We start from the raw sequence: 16,736 nt of genomic DNA on the forward strand, positions 1-16,736 counted from the left end.
CAGCCAGTAGCAGCATTTCATTCTTCTTCAGGACGTGTTCCTCTGGAGCTGTGAACTTACCTTCAGTGCTGTGGACAATTCAGGACAACACAGCCACATGCTTTCACTTCAGCAATAAGACTCAATAAATACACTTGCCATGTTTCTTCTATCATTGTTCACAATCTGTCTGCTTGTAAGCAAGTTTGTGTTTTGCCAACTTCCAAAAAAGTGTCCCCTTTCCAGAATATCCTCAAACAAAACACAAAAAACAAACAAAAATAATGACCTCTTGCATGCCCACAGGTCCAATACTTCTCAAATGTACAAATAATGTCTGTTTTCTTTAAGGAAATGTAAGACAACTTAACAGTATTGTGGTGGCAACGTACAGCATGTGTAGGTTCTGGATCTCTACTCAAACCCACTGTATGGAAATAAAGCTTTCACACAGCTTACAATAATGTCAAGGTAAAAACAGAGTCTTTACGGGCACTTTTGCATCACACTGGTCAAGTGTTTGATCATGTACACAGTGGAAGGTTTTTAAGTAACCATTAATGGAAACTTAAAAAAAGATCACTGATTGATGGAGTCAAAATACATACAGGTGACATCCCTTTATCTTAACACAAGGTATTAAGTACATAAAGACCTTCATGTTGGCAACAAGAGCACTTAACAGCTGTTAACTTGGATAGTATTAAGTACATAAAGACCTTCATGTTGGCAACAAGAGCACTTAACAGCTGTGTTAACTTGGATAGTATTAAGTACATAAAGACCTTCATGTTGGCAACAAGAGCACTTAACAGCTGTGTTAACTTGGATAGTATTAAGTACATAAAGACCTTCATGTTGGCAACAAGAGCACTTAACAGCTGTTAACTTGGATAGTATTAAGTACATAAAGACCTTCATGTTGGCAACAAGAGCACTTAACAGCTGTGTTAACTTGGATAGTATTAAGTACATAAAGACCTTCATGTTGGCAACAAGAGCACTTAACAGCTGTGTTAACTTGGATAGTATTAAGTACATAAAGACCTTCATGTTGGCAACAAGAGCACTTAACAGCTGTTAACTTGGATACAGACCACTTAAAGCTATACTGTGTAAGTTGCTAAACTAGTGGTCAGTAGCGTTATTGTTTTTTTCAGCCGTTTTTCGCCCGGAGTCGTCGCGGACCACCGCCGTGGACCACCGGAGCGGCACGGCAAACCCGAATCCATGGAGTGGTAGAACGTAATTTTCTGGCCAGGATTTGGGGATTAAGAGGTTAATAATCCTTCACCATGGTAAACACTGTAGCTGAGCGAAGCTACTTCCTGAATATACGGCAGATACGCCCGTAATTGGCCGGTAGTGTATCATGTGTGTATGATCGGCGATGTGATTGGCCAACGTATACACAACGTATACAGATGATGCAGATTACGTAATTTTCCCGCGAAATCCGGTCCCCGGCCAGGATCATAGAAAACATATAAAGAGAAGGCTTTAGAAGCTGAAAATAACGGAGTGGGTGTTCTAAAACTTTAGCGATTTAACATTTAGGACAATTTTAAGATTTGTTTTAGAAAAAAAGTTACATGGTATAACTTTAACAGCTGTGTTAACTTGGATACAGACCACTTAACAGCTGTGTTAACTTGGATACAGACCACTTAACAGCTGTGTTAACTTGGATACAGACCACTTAACAGCTGTGTTAACTTGGATAAAACTACACAAGTCATTAAGTGTCACATTCTTAAACCGATGAGTTCTGTCCCTGAGCAAGTTTAGTGATCCATATATTTCAAATCACCAGTGCATACATTAGTATGGATGGCACTGGTGGATATGAATGAATCCACATTATGGCAGTGTTTAGGAACCATTCATTCTCAACTCACTGAGTTGAACAGAGGGTTGAAACCTGGCACAAAATGCCATGCAATAACAAGTCCTATTATTTAGAACATTATAAGTCACATTATTTAGAAAGGAGTATTAAAGTCACATCAATGTCAGCATTGTTTTTCTCTCTTTTTTACATTAGGGGAATGCTGCTTGTGCAGTATATATTCATTTAAAAACGTCTCAATAACTTGACAGGTAACATTTTAAAACAAAATTCCCATAAATCTGCAACCAAATGCACAGAAACCGTAGTGAACAGCTCCTTGACTTGTGCTAAAATGTGCAAAACATGATTTCAAGTGTGACCAACCTGACTGCAATGAGCTGTACTAATGCTGCACTAGATTACATTACAACACTGAGTAACGATAGCCCAATAACATTAAACAAAACAAAAGAAACAAAATGACAAATTAAAAATATTTTGTCTGGGAATAAACTGGACAGTTGTATATCGTCGTTGTCGGGCAGACAAACCTTTTTTCGGCAAGTAAAGGCCCGCTTCATCATACAAGGCCGTCGCACAAAAGTAGCGAAAACTAGCGGTTTCACTAGTTTAAATAGTTTTTAAAATGATAAATGCAAAACGGACGGTTTTGGACATACAAGGTTTCCACCCGAAAACGACGATATCTTTGGTAAGACTTCATTTGACTCAAAAGATTGAAACCCACATCGTAAACAGTGACATTTCTTTGTGGACTTTCACTCAAAAACCACCAAAAGACCAATTGGGAGTTTGGAAAAATGTTCTAGGTTTCACTACATGGTTCCTGAATGAAAAGAACACCGGTAATTATTACATGAATTTGTGAAATTCATTTCAAATGTTGAAAAATAAAAACGATCAAGTGTGCTCCAATAGCAGTGTTTCTCCACTAGTGGGTCAGGATTAAATCAATTAATTAAATTAATTTAATGTAATTAAATCGGTCATGAATGTTTTTGACAAGGTGGTGGGCAAAGAAAGACGTTGTGTTGTCTCAGTGAACACAACGTTTAGAGTGGAAATTTAGGACCCTGTAAAAACCAGCTGAGAATCACTACTCAACCACACGTATAATTCACCCTTTGTCTGCCTTCTGATTGGTCCCTGACTGACCAACCAGCAGGCTCTCTCCGCCTGGTTCCGCCTTTTTTATGCTGAATTTGCTAAATCATGATTTTTGGAGAAATAAAAACATTTAAAAACATGTCCAGTCACTGTTCTGCACCTGAGAGGCTCCTTTTTACTGAAACCAAGTTTAAAATGAGAATTGAACACACAGAATAACAATAAGAAGCAACTGAATTTCAATGGTAGTGGATGGAGAGAAAGGACTTTTGTCCCACCAAGACACATCAACCATTGGGTGCGAAGAGGGGCGGGACAACGGGAGGGACTTGACAAAGGGTGAATTCTACACAAAAGTGTGATCTGTAGCCAAACGTACACAACGTCACACGCAACATAAACCATCAAGAAATGCAGAAGAATTCACCATGTGAAATACCAGGCCTGGGTGAACATTTTTATTACAACACAACCTAGATTTTTAATCAAGTAAAGCAGAAACAGACAGTCACAAAACATCATCAATTTTATCATGAAAAGAAATGGAGGAAACTGAGATAATTGATAAAACAAAAAGGAAAAAAGAAAAAGAAAAAAAAGGAAAAAAGATTCTCTATAAAAACAATGTATGGTCTACTGATGAATGCACACAATAGTGAGCGGACTGGGAGGGAGGGGGGGGGGGGGGGGGGGGTGTGTGGTGGTGGTGGTGGGGGGTGTGGATATGGGACATCATAATGTTGGGTCTGTGTATGTTTGTACATCTTGTAGGCTAATTAATTAATCTTCGCGTCAAGATTCGTCAAAAATCATCACACAAGTTTCCTCAACTTTTCCCCATATCAAATAAAACACCATAAAAATAAAACAAAAAGTTGCTTTCTGGAAAGGGTTCTTGTTCAATGTTTAGTTGATATAGAGGTTTTTTCTTTTTAGAGAGATCCAGGTCTCCCGCTCACCTTACCTAAACCAGGCGGACAAGACAAAAACAAGACAAGAGGAGGACGGGTGGAGGAGAAGGAGGAGAGATGGGAGGGTGAGGAGGGTGGTGCTAGTAGTAGTTGGGTGTCCTGTCCCAGCATGCATTGCGTTGGTGGTGTCCTTCCTCTTCCATCCATCCATCCTTCCTTGTTCCTCGTTAAGCTGAAAAGGTGTCAAATGAAGGGTGGAGGTTTGGTTTGGAGGAAAGCCCAACAGTAAAACATTGTGTAGTGATCAGTAAGTCACTAAACTACACCAGGGCCAGGCTGCAATGCATGCTCAACTCAAAACGGACTAAAATCCCACAAACAGTGAAACAATTCCATTCTTAAAGCAGAACTCTTACAGCTCCAAGTGTATGAACCAAACATAAAAAAACAAAACAAAACAAAACAGAGGAGCATAATAATCATTGGCAACTGGGGACTGAATGACTGCAAACCCAGTCAGTGTCAGTATGCTACTGAGAGAATTTAACATTTAACATCAACCAGATTTATTATATAATGAAAGGACCAACTTTAATCTCCGTGGCGAGTTGATTGTGTATTGCTCCCTGCCCTGGCAACAGACATATACATACACATCATGCAAACCTCCATAAAAACACCCAACTGAGAAGCAACAGTGAATATAGAAGTATAAAGGACACATGAATACACTATTTCACATCATTTTAGATAACAGGAGCCAAATTTTACATGTGTGGTGACGAAATGACTGTTCCTTTATCTGAGCTAGCCAACAGATCACTGTAAATACATTAGAGATGCAACGGATACATGATAACACAAGAATGAGTTAATATCTTGCGTAGAGAATGCATCAATTTCTTTCCCAACCAACTTCTGCCATAACCACACCTCCGGGACGACCCCAAAGACACAAGTCTTTTCTTTGTCACGACCCAGACTGAAATAACCATATTACGCTGTTGACTCAACGTGGTCAGAGATGCATACTGATAGGACATGTAGAAAATGCACCATGTGTTTGACAACGGTAGGTAAGGTAAATGAGACTACGTTGAGTCCACAATAATCTAAGCATTATAAATGTGATGCAGGTGAAATCTTGGGGCGGTACCATCCAATGAAATTGATATCATAGTTATGGGGCGTGGCCAATGCACAAGTTAGTTGGGGAGAAATTACGCCAAGGAAAATAGCAGACAATCTCAAAGTGTTTCATATGGACATCTCAAAGTGTTTCATAAGGACATCTCAGTGTTTCATAAGGACATCTCAGTGTTTCATAAGGACAGCTTGTTGGCTTCAACTCAAACTGGAACAGCCTTCGTCTCATTTGCCCTTTAATCTGGTTGAGTTTCTCAAATGGACCATAATACTCCAAACAAGCCTAGATGTTCTTTAATCAGCCCTAATGCTACATTAAACTAAAGATTTGATATGGTGCTACAGCTAGCATTAAGCTAAGGGTCTAACTTGTAACTGTGAGTGCCATTTCTTTCAATAAATTAACACTATTTGCCCGTAGTAGGCTTGTTATAAGTACGATTTTAACTATCACGCTAAATGTCTTCTTCAAATCACAGTTGGGCGGTTTGACCTAAACCCAGGCAGGTCACCTCTCCAGGGTGACTGACAGCCCATGCAGATTAAGAAACAACCAATTAACCAAGAGTAAACTTGGGTATTTGATAAAGGTATGAGAAACCGAGGACACAAGGGACTACACATATTAGAACTACAGAAGAAATGTCACACAAAAAGGAAGTAGCTGTTTTTTTTTCTATGGCGTTATAAAGATCATAGTGTGATTGTGTGTTCTATTCATTCTCTCCTACATTTCAACAAGTAGGACAAAAACCAGCATGCACACTACAAGTCATAGGAAAGGCATCATTATGAATGGCAGAATAACATTCAACGTCAATTCAATAACCCACCCCAGTTAAGACAGTTTATGTAAAGACTGACTACACACGTTTACATGTCAGACTGGGCATATTGGGCATATTCTGCACCAACACAAGGAATAGTCTAACTAGATGGAGAAATGGTTTCACCACCCAGCGCTGCACCGTGTTTGATCTACAACTCGACATGACAACAGCATCCACACACAACGTTACAGGACACAGATACATCTGTATGGTTCTACAGATACATCTGTATGGTTCTACAGATACATCTGTATGGTTCTACAGATACATCTGTATGGTTCTACAGATACATCTGGATGGTTCTAAGATACATCTGGATGGTTCTACAGATACATCTGTATGGTTCTACAGATACATCTGTATGGTTCTACAGATACATCTGTATGGTTCTACAGATACATCTGTATGGTTCTACAGATACATCTGTATGGTTCTACAGATACATCTGTATGGTTCTACAGATACATCTGGATGGTTCTACAGATACATCTGGATGGTTCTAAGGTTTAACTATGTCTCTGACCAACAGAACAAAGCTCATTAATCTTTTAGCCACAGGTAAGGACTATTTTTCAAGCCTTCTGTCATCTTGTTTTGCTCTTTGATTTCAAATGGCCTACATTTGCAGTTTAAGTGCTGTATTCTCTTGCCGAGACAATTCTCATTTCACAATAGTTTTTCACCGGATGCTGTGGTCAACAGTGAGTGTTTCACAATGAACTGTACACAGTGCAGAAGACAAGGCTGTTCAGAAGACAAGGCGGGTTCAAACCAGGGTCAAACAGTCCAAATCATATGAGACACGGTAAGTAAGCTTTGAAACAAATCCGTATGGGCATTATATCTATGCAAATCAAGCAGACTTGCCTCGTAGCTAGCGTACTGTACCTAACGGTTCCAATGTAAATGATTTGTTAGCTAGCGTACCTAACGGTTCCAATGTAAATGATTTGTTAGCTAGCGTACCAAACGGTTCCAATGTAAATGATTTGTTAGCTAGCGTACCTAACGGTTCCAATGTAAATGATGTGTTAGCTAGCGTACCAAACGGTTCCAATGTAAATGATTTGTTAGCTAGCGTACCTAACGGTTCCAATGTAAATGATTTGTTAGCTAGCATACCTAACGGTTCCAATGTAAATGATGTGTTAGCTAGCGTACCTAACGGTTCCAATGTAAATGATTTGTTAGCTAGCGTACCTAACGGTTCCAATGTAAATGATGTGTTAGCTAGCGTACCAAACGGTTCCAATGTAAATGATTTGTTAGCTAGCATACCTAACGGTTCCAATGTAAATGATTTGTTAGCTAGCGTACTGTACCTAACGGTTCCAATGTAAATGATTTGTTAGCTAGCGTACCTAACGGTTCCAATGTAAATGATTTGCATTAATCGCAGACATCAGATCACTGGGAAATCCTTATTGATAACTTTTGTTAACCTTCAAACTCTTGAATGAATCTACAACTTGCTAACCCTAACACGTTTAAAACCCAGACACTTTCCGGTGTCAGAGAGGATTTGATGATGACCCTGGTGTGACCCCAGTTTGTTTGAACAGGACAGCAGCACAGCCTACAGGAGAGAGAGCTTCGTAAAGTCAGGTACAAACAACCCTGTGCGTCCCCTCTCTATAAGAACAGAATAAAACGTGTTAAAATCGTCTGTGAACAGAAATAGCACAGAATCATTACCATTAGTGGAACCATCAGACACAAAGCCATCCGTCTCCATCACTCATACTGTATGCAGTACCCAACTAGGTTTCCCAGCGCAACACACCATCACAGAATCCTCACAAGCTTAGTAATTGTCAAATCTTTCTATAATAAAGTACATTTGTACAAATTGATAAAGCTGAAGCCTGTGTCCATTGGGCACGTCTTATTGCTAGCAGCGTCATACATTATCTTTTTGTAAAGTGCTGCTTTTGGCCGCAAGTCAGTTTATACATCGTCACAGCCCGTTTCACTCAGCAACAAAACATTTTATTTTTAACTGGGGAAAAAAGGGTTGACGCAACTTTGGCCTCCGCTTATTTTCAGTTGAAAATAATGTGTCATATTTTGTCAAACAACACTTGCTGAAAGGGTCGTGAGGCGAGGAATAAATGAAGCCAAATGCTTAGAAAACCCTGTATAAAATTGTGGTGCTCGTGCTAAATGCTGAAATGAGTTTTAACTTAAAATGCTGCACGCTTAGCCAAGCTCCATGTGCCGTTGACCGCAAGCAGCCTTTCCATTATCAAAACAGAAGCAAAGGGCTTAAGGAAAAGGAAAGGTTCCCAATGGACACAGGGGTGCTTTTTTCAGCCAGTAACTTTGCAGCCAAAGCACAGCCAACCAACAAAGAACAAAGATCAGATCAGCCAACGTTGGCAAATAGTAGGATTCTACACTGACATCTTTTTTTACATTGTTTTACAGTTGCTGTTAACAGTGGTATTATCTAAAGAAAATCTTAAAATAAGATCGGCTACATTCTGGAGCGCGTTGTGTAGTGTATTGCACACAAGTACCACATTTTACAGAACAAACCCTAAATTGTTACATTTCCCATCTTAACTCATTAAAAGCCAACCCCGCGATGTCGCGGGAAAAGTAATAGAGTATCTATAGTGCCATCCACGCGATGTCGCGGGAAAAGTAATATATTACTGTAACGGCGAGTAAAAATACCTAGTACAATGGCCGACGCTCCGGAGACGAAATCCGCGCTGATTTGTCATCATCACGGCTCCACGAGCACACAATAGTCATCCCATAACATTGAGGTGGACGGGCCGCCTCATCTTTAATGTCCATTATCTCAAAACTACACTTTAGAAGCGAAGATGGAGGCAGATGCTCGCTTATAAAACACATGTATAAACGCTACGAGCCGATCCAGCATGGCTCCACATAAACAATGATCGGTTCAGTCGAAGGATCCGATGACGTCAGACCGGAAGTACTTCCGGTGGCCTTCAAAATAAGACAAAATAAGAGAACGGCCGTGAATGGGGGGGGGTGGGAGGCACTCTGGATATTATAATCCGTTAATGTCTGAGGCTTTTAATGAGTTAATAGATATTTTCTGTAAATAGTTTAATTTGGTATGTATGGCAGCAAAAACAGGTTTTGGTACTTGTGATTAAATATCCATTTAGAACATATCCATTTAGAACAAAGCCACTGTAGAACAACGTAAAAAACATCACTCGTCCAAAGGATTGGTGTTTACAGAACACAAACACTGGAAAACCACCGGATATGACAAGCTCAAAACCGGTATTTTTGTCAACATTTCTTCATAAAGTGTCACAATTGACAACGGGAATTTAAAAAATATTTACCGTTCTAAATAAAACCTATTGAGAACCGAGCCCAGCAAAACCACCTTGTGATAACAAGGACCAATTAAACCTAATTAAACCACCTTGTGATAACAAGGACCAATTAAACCTAATTTCACAGCATTAACTTCCAGTCTCATTCAATGTTACACTTTCAAGGTGACAAGCTACAAAGTTACCTACTCCACTAAAATAAAGCTACTTATAACCACTAATAAATATCTAAAACATTTTTTTTTATAAACCATTTGGTTGCAACAGGTCGACACAATTACAAACAACTGCCTTACCCAATTTATTACAATAAACCAATTTAGCATCAATCTTTGGCCAACCTGAGTCAATCAGTATTTAAAATGGATTCAACTGCTTGATCAATTTGGATCATGCCTGGCCAAACAGAACCAATTAATATTGGAACAACATTAAACCAATCTAGGCAAGCCAAAGCAAAGGATTAAATGTAGTCGAATACATTTTAAATAGCAGTTGTCCCAGGATTGATCTACAGCTCAATTATTGCAACTGGAATGTATTATTTCTTTGACTCACTACCTACCAATCTGTTATCATTTCTAACATACAAACATATGAGGGGCACAATGAATAAAAACAATATTAGTCTTCACATATTTGGATGTCATTTTCCCTAAACAAATGCAACACATGGGAGTTCAATTTCAACTTCCAAAATGACAATCAAATTCAAATGTGGTTACAATGGAACAACCAGACATGTCAATCAAGAGATATGACAAAAATGTCTCGGCAAAATGGAAAGAATACTTTCTGCTGTCTGCTCCTTTATCTTACCCAGACTAATAATGTAACAAGTTACATGCATTTATTATTTAATGTAGTCCACTTCATATTTCTATTAACTGATATTGCCGTTACAAAAGGAGTGCACATTTATTTTTTCAACCCTAGAAACCGGAATAGTATTTAGTTCACCTACAGAAAAGTTTTCTTCACCAATGACAGCAGTTCCATTTATACCAACATAGATAGATAGATACCTTTATCTAACATACAGGTAGAAATACCAGCCAGTTTACAAAGAAATGTTTCTTTCAACCTTATCAGACACTCTTGCTAAACTGTATGCCAACATGATCTCTCTGCTACAACAGACGTCAAGTTCAGCATTTCTCAGGCTAATTTTACAAGAGTTTAACAGTCATACAATGTTGTGATTTTCTTTTCTTTTAAGCCAGTGATACACGGACATGGTTTAAATGTATCACCTGCTACTGACATTAGAATTATTATTTAGCTGTCTGTGTATATGTGTTGTATATACACAAAATAGATGTGTGCATTTTCCACAACAGAAATTAGATTTGGTTTTGCAGCCCAAAACAATATCCCAAGCAACATCCAGTACTGAAATCTTTGCTCAGGTTTCTGGGCTGAGTTTTTAGATATTTTTTCCTCTTACATGCAACAACCTGACAATATTTTCCTACAAAGGAAAATGTATTGCTCCGCTGAAACGTTTGCATTTTTGAGTGTTTGTATGATTTATCCTTTTGGAGAAATACAAATCAGCTACATCACAATAATATATATATATCACAATTCACAATAATCAAAACACTACATCTGCACTCAATACTGTAGTTACCATGGAGAACATTTGTTATGTCACTGTAAATACAGACCACCCTGTCATCAAGAGTTCTTAATAGCTCAGTTGCTTAACGCTGGTTTTTGACATTACCGAAACGAAGCGGATAAAAGCGACAAACCTTTTTTGAGGCTTCTTTAGGACCCAACGATGGATTTTATAAGGGTAAACATCATGGATTTTTGATGTTTACCCATATAATATCCGTATCAAGTTGGGCTCCCATAGACTTTCTATACAGGAGGAAAATACCCAGAAAAAAAGTCTGCTTTAAGTAGGATGTGAGGGGTCTAACTAGGGGTTTGTCATGATTCTGAATCCATTGCAAGCATTTGTTTTGCACAAAAACCTTTCCTTGGGCTAGAAATGGCCCCAAAAAACACCCAAAAAATGATGACTCATCACTAAACCATCGTTTTGTTGGGCCATTTCTAGCCGAATGAAAGTTTTTTGTGCAAAACAAATGCTTGCAATGGATTCAGAATCATGACAAACCCCTAGTTGGACCCCTCACATCCTACTTAAAGCAGATTTTTTTCTGGGTATTTTCCTCCTGTATAGACAGTCTATGGGAGCCCAACTTGATATGGATATTATATGGGTAAACATCAAAAATCCATGATGTTTTGTTTACCCTTATAAAATCCATCGTTAGGTCCTAAAGAAGCCTAAAAAAAAGTTCTGCGCTTTTAACTGCTCCGTAACGGTAATTTCACTAAGCAACTGGGCTATAATGTCCACTAGCCAGTGTCTGGTACAGCTGAACACACAAACCACTTCTGCTGTTGGACCAATCCACATTTCAGAACAGCAGAGCAGAGCACCTCCAAATGATAGTTGGTTACAGCGCAATAGGCAGAAGTAACCAGTACAGCAGGGTTCCCCAATAGGCGGCTTGCGGGCCATTTGCGGCCCGCGAGAGGCTACTGTCAGTAATAATGGTGGTATAAGAGCAGCAACAACACTAGTATATCATCGTTGTCAGGTGGAAACCTTGTATGTCCAAAACCGTTTGTTTTGTATCTATCGTCTGAAAAATGTACTAAACTAGTGAAAACAGCCGATCTACAAGCACACAACGCCTCGCATTGCGAGGCGTTGTGTGCTTGTAGATCGGCTGTTTTCTCTAGTTTTGTCACTTTTGTGCGATGGTCTTGTATGATGAAGCAGGGCTTTGCTTTACCAAAAAACGTACACATTTGAAACTACAAGGTTTCTGCCCGACAGTGACGATATCTGAACTGTCGCTGGAGTAGTGGGAACGCCACCGTCGCCCCCTGCAATGTTGTGGCCCTCGGCTTGGTACCCTAGACATGATTCAATGTTGTGGCCCTCGGCTTGGTACCCTAGACATGATTCAATGTTGTGGCCCTCGGCTTGGTACCCTAGACATGATTCAATGTTGTGGCCCTCGGCTTGGTACCCTAGACATGATTCAATGTTGTGGCCCTCGGCTTGGTACCCTAGACATGATTCGGCCCTAGGGGAAAACTAATTGGGGAACCCTGCTGTAGGAATCTACTCAGATTAGGCTGGTGGTGGTTTCTCGGAGGTACAATTCTATTCTAAATGGCAGGTGGATTTGAGAAGTACCAGGCATCATGCCGAGTGGACAAAAAAAAAAGAGTGACACTGCTTTGGCCTCATTTCACCCTTCTTTCATTGGTTTATATATTACAACTGAACTGAATAATTATAACTACATTACAGACACACCGACATCACATTACCATGACTATAATTATAACTACATTACAGACACACCGACATCACATTACCATGACACAAACCCTTGGGTTCACAGCGAAAAAGGTAACATACATTCAGAGAAGAGAGTTTTGTAGTTATTGTTTTCAATGACAGACAAAACATGGAGAAACCAGAATATTTTTTTGGACCAGTCGTGATCCACAACTTAACACACTTACCTTAAACTTACCTGGAAATCTCAAGCACCTCACGTCCAGTCTGTAATGTCTGTACTTTAGTTTAAAGACTGAAGCCATTCTACACTACAGCTTTTAAAATGTGTTCATTTCAAATTTAAAAATGTATATATATATATATGCTTAAGTTCACAATTGGTTTTATATCCTACCAGGACCTCTAGTACAGCTGGTTTTATATCCTATCAGGACCTCTAGTACTGCTGATTTTATATCCTACCAGGACCTCTAGTACTGATGGTTTTATATCCTACCAGGACCTCTAGTACTGATGGTTTTATATCCTACCAGGACCTCTAGTACTGCTGGTTTTATATCCTACCAGGACCTCTAGTACTGCTGGTTTTATATCCTACCAGGACCTCTAGTACAGCTGGTTTTATCTCCTAACAGGACCTCTAGTACTGCTGGTTTTATCTCCTACCAGGACCTCTAGTACTGCTGGTTTTATCTCCTACCAGGACCTCTAGTACTGCTGGTTTTATATCCTACCAGGACCTCTAGTACTGCTGGTTTTATCTCCTACCAGGACCTCTAGTACAGCTGGTTTTATCTCCTAACAGGACCTCTAGTACTGCTGGTTTTATATCCTACCAGGACCTCTAGTACTGCTGGTTTTATATCCTACCAGGACCTCTAGTACTGATGGTTCTAGTACTGCTGGTTTTATATCCTACCAGGACCTCTAGTACTGCTGGTTTTATATCCTACCAGGACCTCTAGTACAGCTGGTTTTATCTCCTAACAGGACCTCTGGTACTGATGGTTTTATATCCTACCAGGACCTCTAGTACTGCTGGTTTTATCTCCTACCAGGACCTCTAGTACTGCTGGTTTTATCTCCTACCAGGACCTCTAGTACTGCTGGTTTTATATCCTACCAGGACCTCTAGTACTGCTGGTTTTATCTCCTACCAGGACCTCTAGTACTGCTGGTTTTATATCCTACCAGGACCTCTAGTACTGCTGGTTTTATATCCTACCAGGACCTCTAGTACTGCTGGTTTTATCTCCTACCAGGACCTCTAGTACTGCTGGTTTTATATCCTACCAGGACCTCTAGTACTGCTGGTTTTATATCCTACCAGGACCTCTAGTACAGCTGGTTTTATCTCCTAACAGGACCTCTAGTACTGATGGTTTTATATCCTACCAGGACCTCTAGTACTGATGGTTTTATATCCTACCAGGACCTCTAGTACTGCTGGTTTTATATCCTACCAGGACCTCTAGTACTGTTGGTTTTATATCCTACCAGGACCTCTAGTACTGCTGGTTTTATATCCTACCAGGACCTCTAGTACTGCTGGTTTTATCTCCTACCAGGACCTCTAGTACTGCTGGTTTTATATCCTACCAGGACCTCTAGTACTGCTGGTTTTATATCCTACCAGGACCTCTAGTACTGCTGGTTTTATCTCCTACCAGGACCTCTAGTACTGATGGTTTTATATCCTACCAGGACCTCTAGTACTGCTGGTTTTATATCCTACCAGGACCTCTAGTACTGCTGGTTTTATATCCTACCAGGACCTCTAGTACAGCTGTTTTTTTAGAGGAGGAAGAGGAGGAAGAGGAGGAGAGAAGAAGGGGTGAAGAAGCAAAAGGAGGACTTTGAGACTCAAGACTTTGGTCTCTCCGCTCATCTGGAGGTTTAGTCTAGTTTGTCCTGGAATGGCCCAGACCGGCTCAAACCAGATCTGAGGGATAAAAAGCTGTCAAGAAACAATAACAAATTGAGAGGAACAACAAAGAAAGAGTGAGAAATAAAGAGGAGAAGCTAACATTTCATACACACCTCCCCCCCTTGTCTTCTCTCTAGCGGTGTCGATACTCCCGCTCCCTCTCCCTCTCCCTGTCTCGGTCACGGTCTCTCTCACGGTGACGCTCGCGATCGCGGCTGCGTTCACGGTAGTAGTCGTCATGGCGTTCGCGAGGACTACGAGACTTGTGCCGCCGGCTCTTTTCCCGGGAGCGACTGTGGTCACGTTCCCTGGAACGCTCCCGTCGGCTGAAAGGGGCGAAAGAGAAGGAGTTGAGAAAAAGGTTCAGGCATCGACACCAAGGCTTGCCCACCTGGCACCTGCCCCCCGGCAGAGAAATAAAACTTTCGGGCAGGTTAAGTGTGTTTTTGAGAGGGTGCTCATTTGAGAGGGTGACGCAACTGTCTATTAACACAACACAAGATATCTGTCTAAACACCTTCTGGTCTGTGGAATGTAAAATAAGAGCACTGTTTACTTATAATGTGCTGTTTTTACTGTTGCTACACTAAAAATATAAAATAACAAGTGTGAAACCATAGACATATTAATCATAGCTATGTAGGTATTTGGATTTGGAGGTATTGAGTTATGACATTGCACAGCCCCAGAAAGTAAAGAAACAAGTGTTAAGTTGAGCGGTAATTAAAATCTTACCTATCATTTTCTAATGGACGATTTACTTTCCGGGCAAGTGGGCATGACCTTTGGGCAAGTAGAACATGACCTGCACTTGCCCGACGGGCCTCTGAGACTTTAGTGTCAACCCCTGAGGTTGCTCTGAAAAAAAGTATCCTCTTAAAATCATATCCTGCTACACACTACACACACTTACACTACACACACTTACACTACACATTAACCCATTTAGGCCTAGAATTATTAAATGCTTTAACCAGGGAAAAATAGCAGATATACAAGCTCACAGCGCGGCTGCGAGCTTGTAGATCTGCTATTTTTGAAAAAGTCGTGAAAATGTTTGCAAATCTTTGAACATATGTATTTTCAAAGCGAACGTTTGTAACTCAAATTTTGCTTCGGGGTGGTCCCTGGAACTAAATATTTTGAGATGGGGGTCCGTGGCCAAATAGATATCATTTTGGGGGTCCTTCACATGAAAAGGTTTGAGCATCACTGACATGGCAACATGGGTTTCTTGCACACATTTTCACAATTTCACAAAAATAGCAGATCTACAAGCTTGCAGTGAGCTTGTATATCAATAGTTAACATTCATGGGGGGCCCACAGTGAATCCTTGTACCCAGGGGCCCAGAATTTGGTGTGACGCCCCTGCTCGTAGGCCTATCACAATTAGGACATAATCGTCTAATCACAATTATCTGAGATAATCCTCATATTCTTTTCCATGTTGAAAAAGTTTCACACAAAGTATAACATTAAAAATAAAGTAAATTTAAGTTATTCATATTCAAATCTTTGCTTACGAAGGAGGCTATATAGCAAACAGACAGAAACACAATCCTTAATCGTAATTAATTTAGTGCCAATCGTCAATTAAAATGTCATGATAACAGACAGCAGTAGAGTCTTTTCACACCTTATACTTTTGTTAAACATTTCAACTTTAATGACAGAAACACAGCAGCACAAGCACTGAAACCAGGGTTCCCACACATCTTTAACAATTCATTTCCAAAACTTTTCCAAAACTTTTCCAGAATATTTAACCCGATTTCCAGGACTATATAACAATAATTCAGCTCAATAACGAGTCGCTTACTCCTATGTGCAATGCCCAAAGACAGGTAGTGTATGCCAGTGGTTCTCAACCTTTTCAGGCCGTGACCCCCGAAATAATCATATTTGAAAAGAGTTGAGGAATTTTGTATAACACGGTTTTATTGTGAAAATAGCCGATCTACATGCCTTGTGAGCATGTAGATCAGCTATTTTCACAATTTCTGCCTCTGATATTTGACAATTTGGCCAATGTTTAATTTGTCATTTCAGAGCTATTAACTCATTTAGTGCCACCCCTTTCACCACTAGAGGGCGCCCAGTGGCCAGAGAAAATCCCATAGAGATATGCTGGTATATGCAGAAGCCCTGCAGCCATGACTTGCCTGAACACTTTCCTTTGTGCATGACTGCATGTACAGGAAGAGGATGAAGTTAGCTTGAAGTTAGCTATTGGCTACCAAGCATTTTAGAAGCCTTATTTTCGTCAACTTAGCCATGATTAAACCTTGCACACCTCATGCATGGGAAAAAAAC

At 40.1% G+C, this 16,736-nt stretch overlaps 1 protein-coding gene across 3 annotated transcripts in view; it reads right to left on the reverse strand.

Moving 5' to 3' along the window:
• Positions 1–3,382: 3,382 nt before the first annotated feature.
• Positions 3,383–16,736, reverse strand: part of cpsf6 (cleavage and polyadenylation specific factor 6) — a 39,372-nt gene continuing 26,018 nt past the window's right edge. For 2 of the 3 annotated variants that reach the window (XM_080754690.1, XM_080754689.1), the window contains exons 10-12: positions 15,157–15,279; positions 14,535–14,747; positions 3,383–4,081 (exon numbers count right to left, since the gene is read on the reverse strand). In XM_080754690.1, the coding sequence (XP_080610816.1) occupies positions 14,555–14,747; positions 15,157–15,279 (316 nt within the window). In that variant the 3' untranslated portion in view covers positions 3,383–4,081; positions 14,535–14,554. The remainder of the gene's footprint in view (positions 4,082–14,534; positions 14,748–15,156; positions 15,280–16,736) is intronic. The other variant, XM_080754691.1, reaches the window with a different exon arrangement.

The sequence above is a fragment of the Nannobrachium achirus genome (assembly GCF_963921795.1).
Source record: "Nannobrachium achirus genome assembly, chromosome: 23".
In the NCBI taxonomy this organism is placed as follows: domain Eukaryota; kingdom Metazoa; phylum Chordata; class Actinopteri; order Myctophiformes; family Myctophidae; genus Nannobrachium; species Nannobrachium achirus.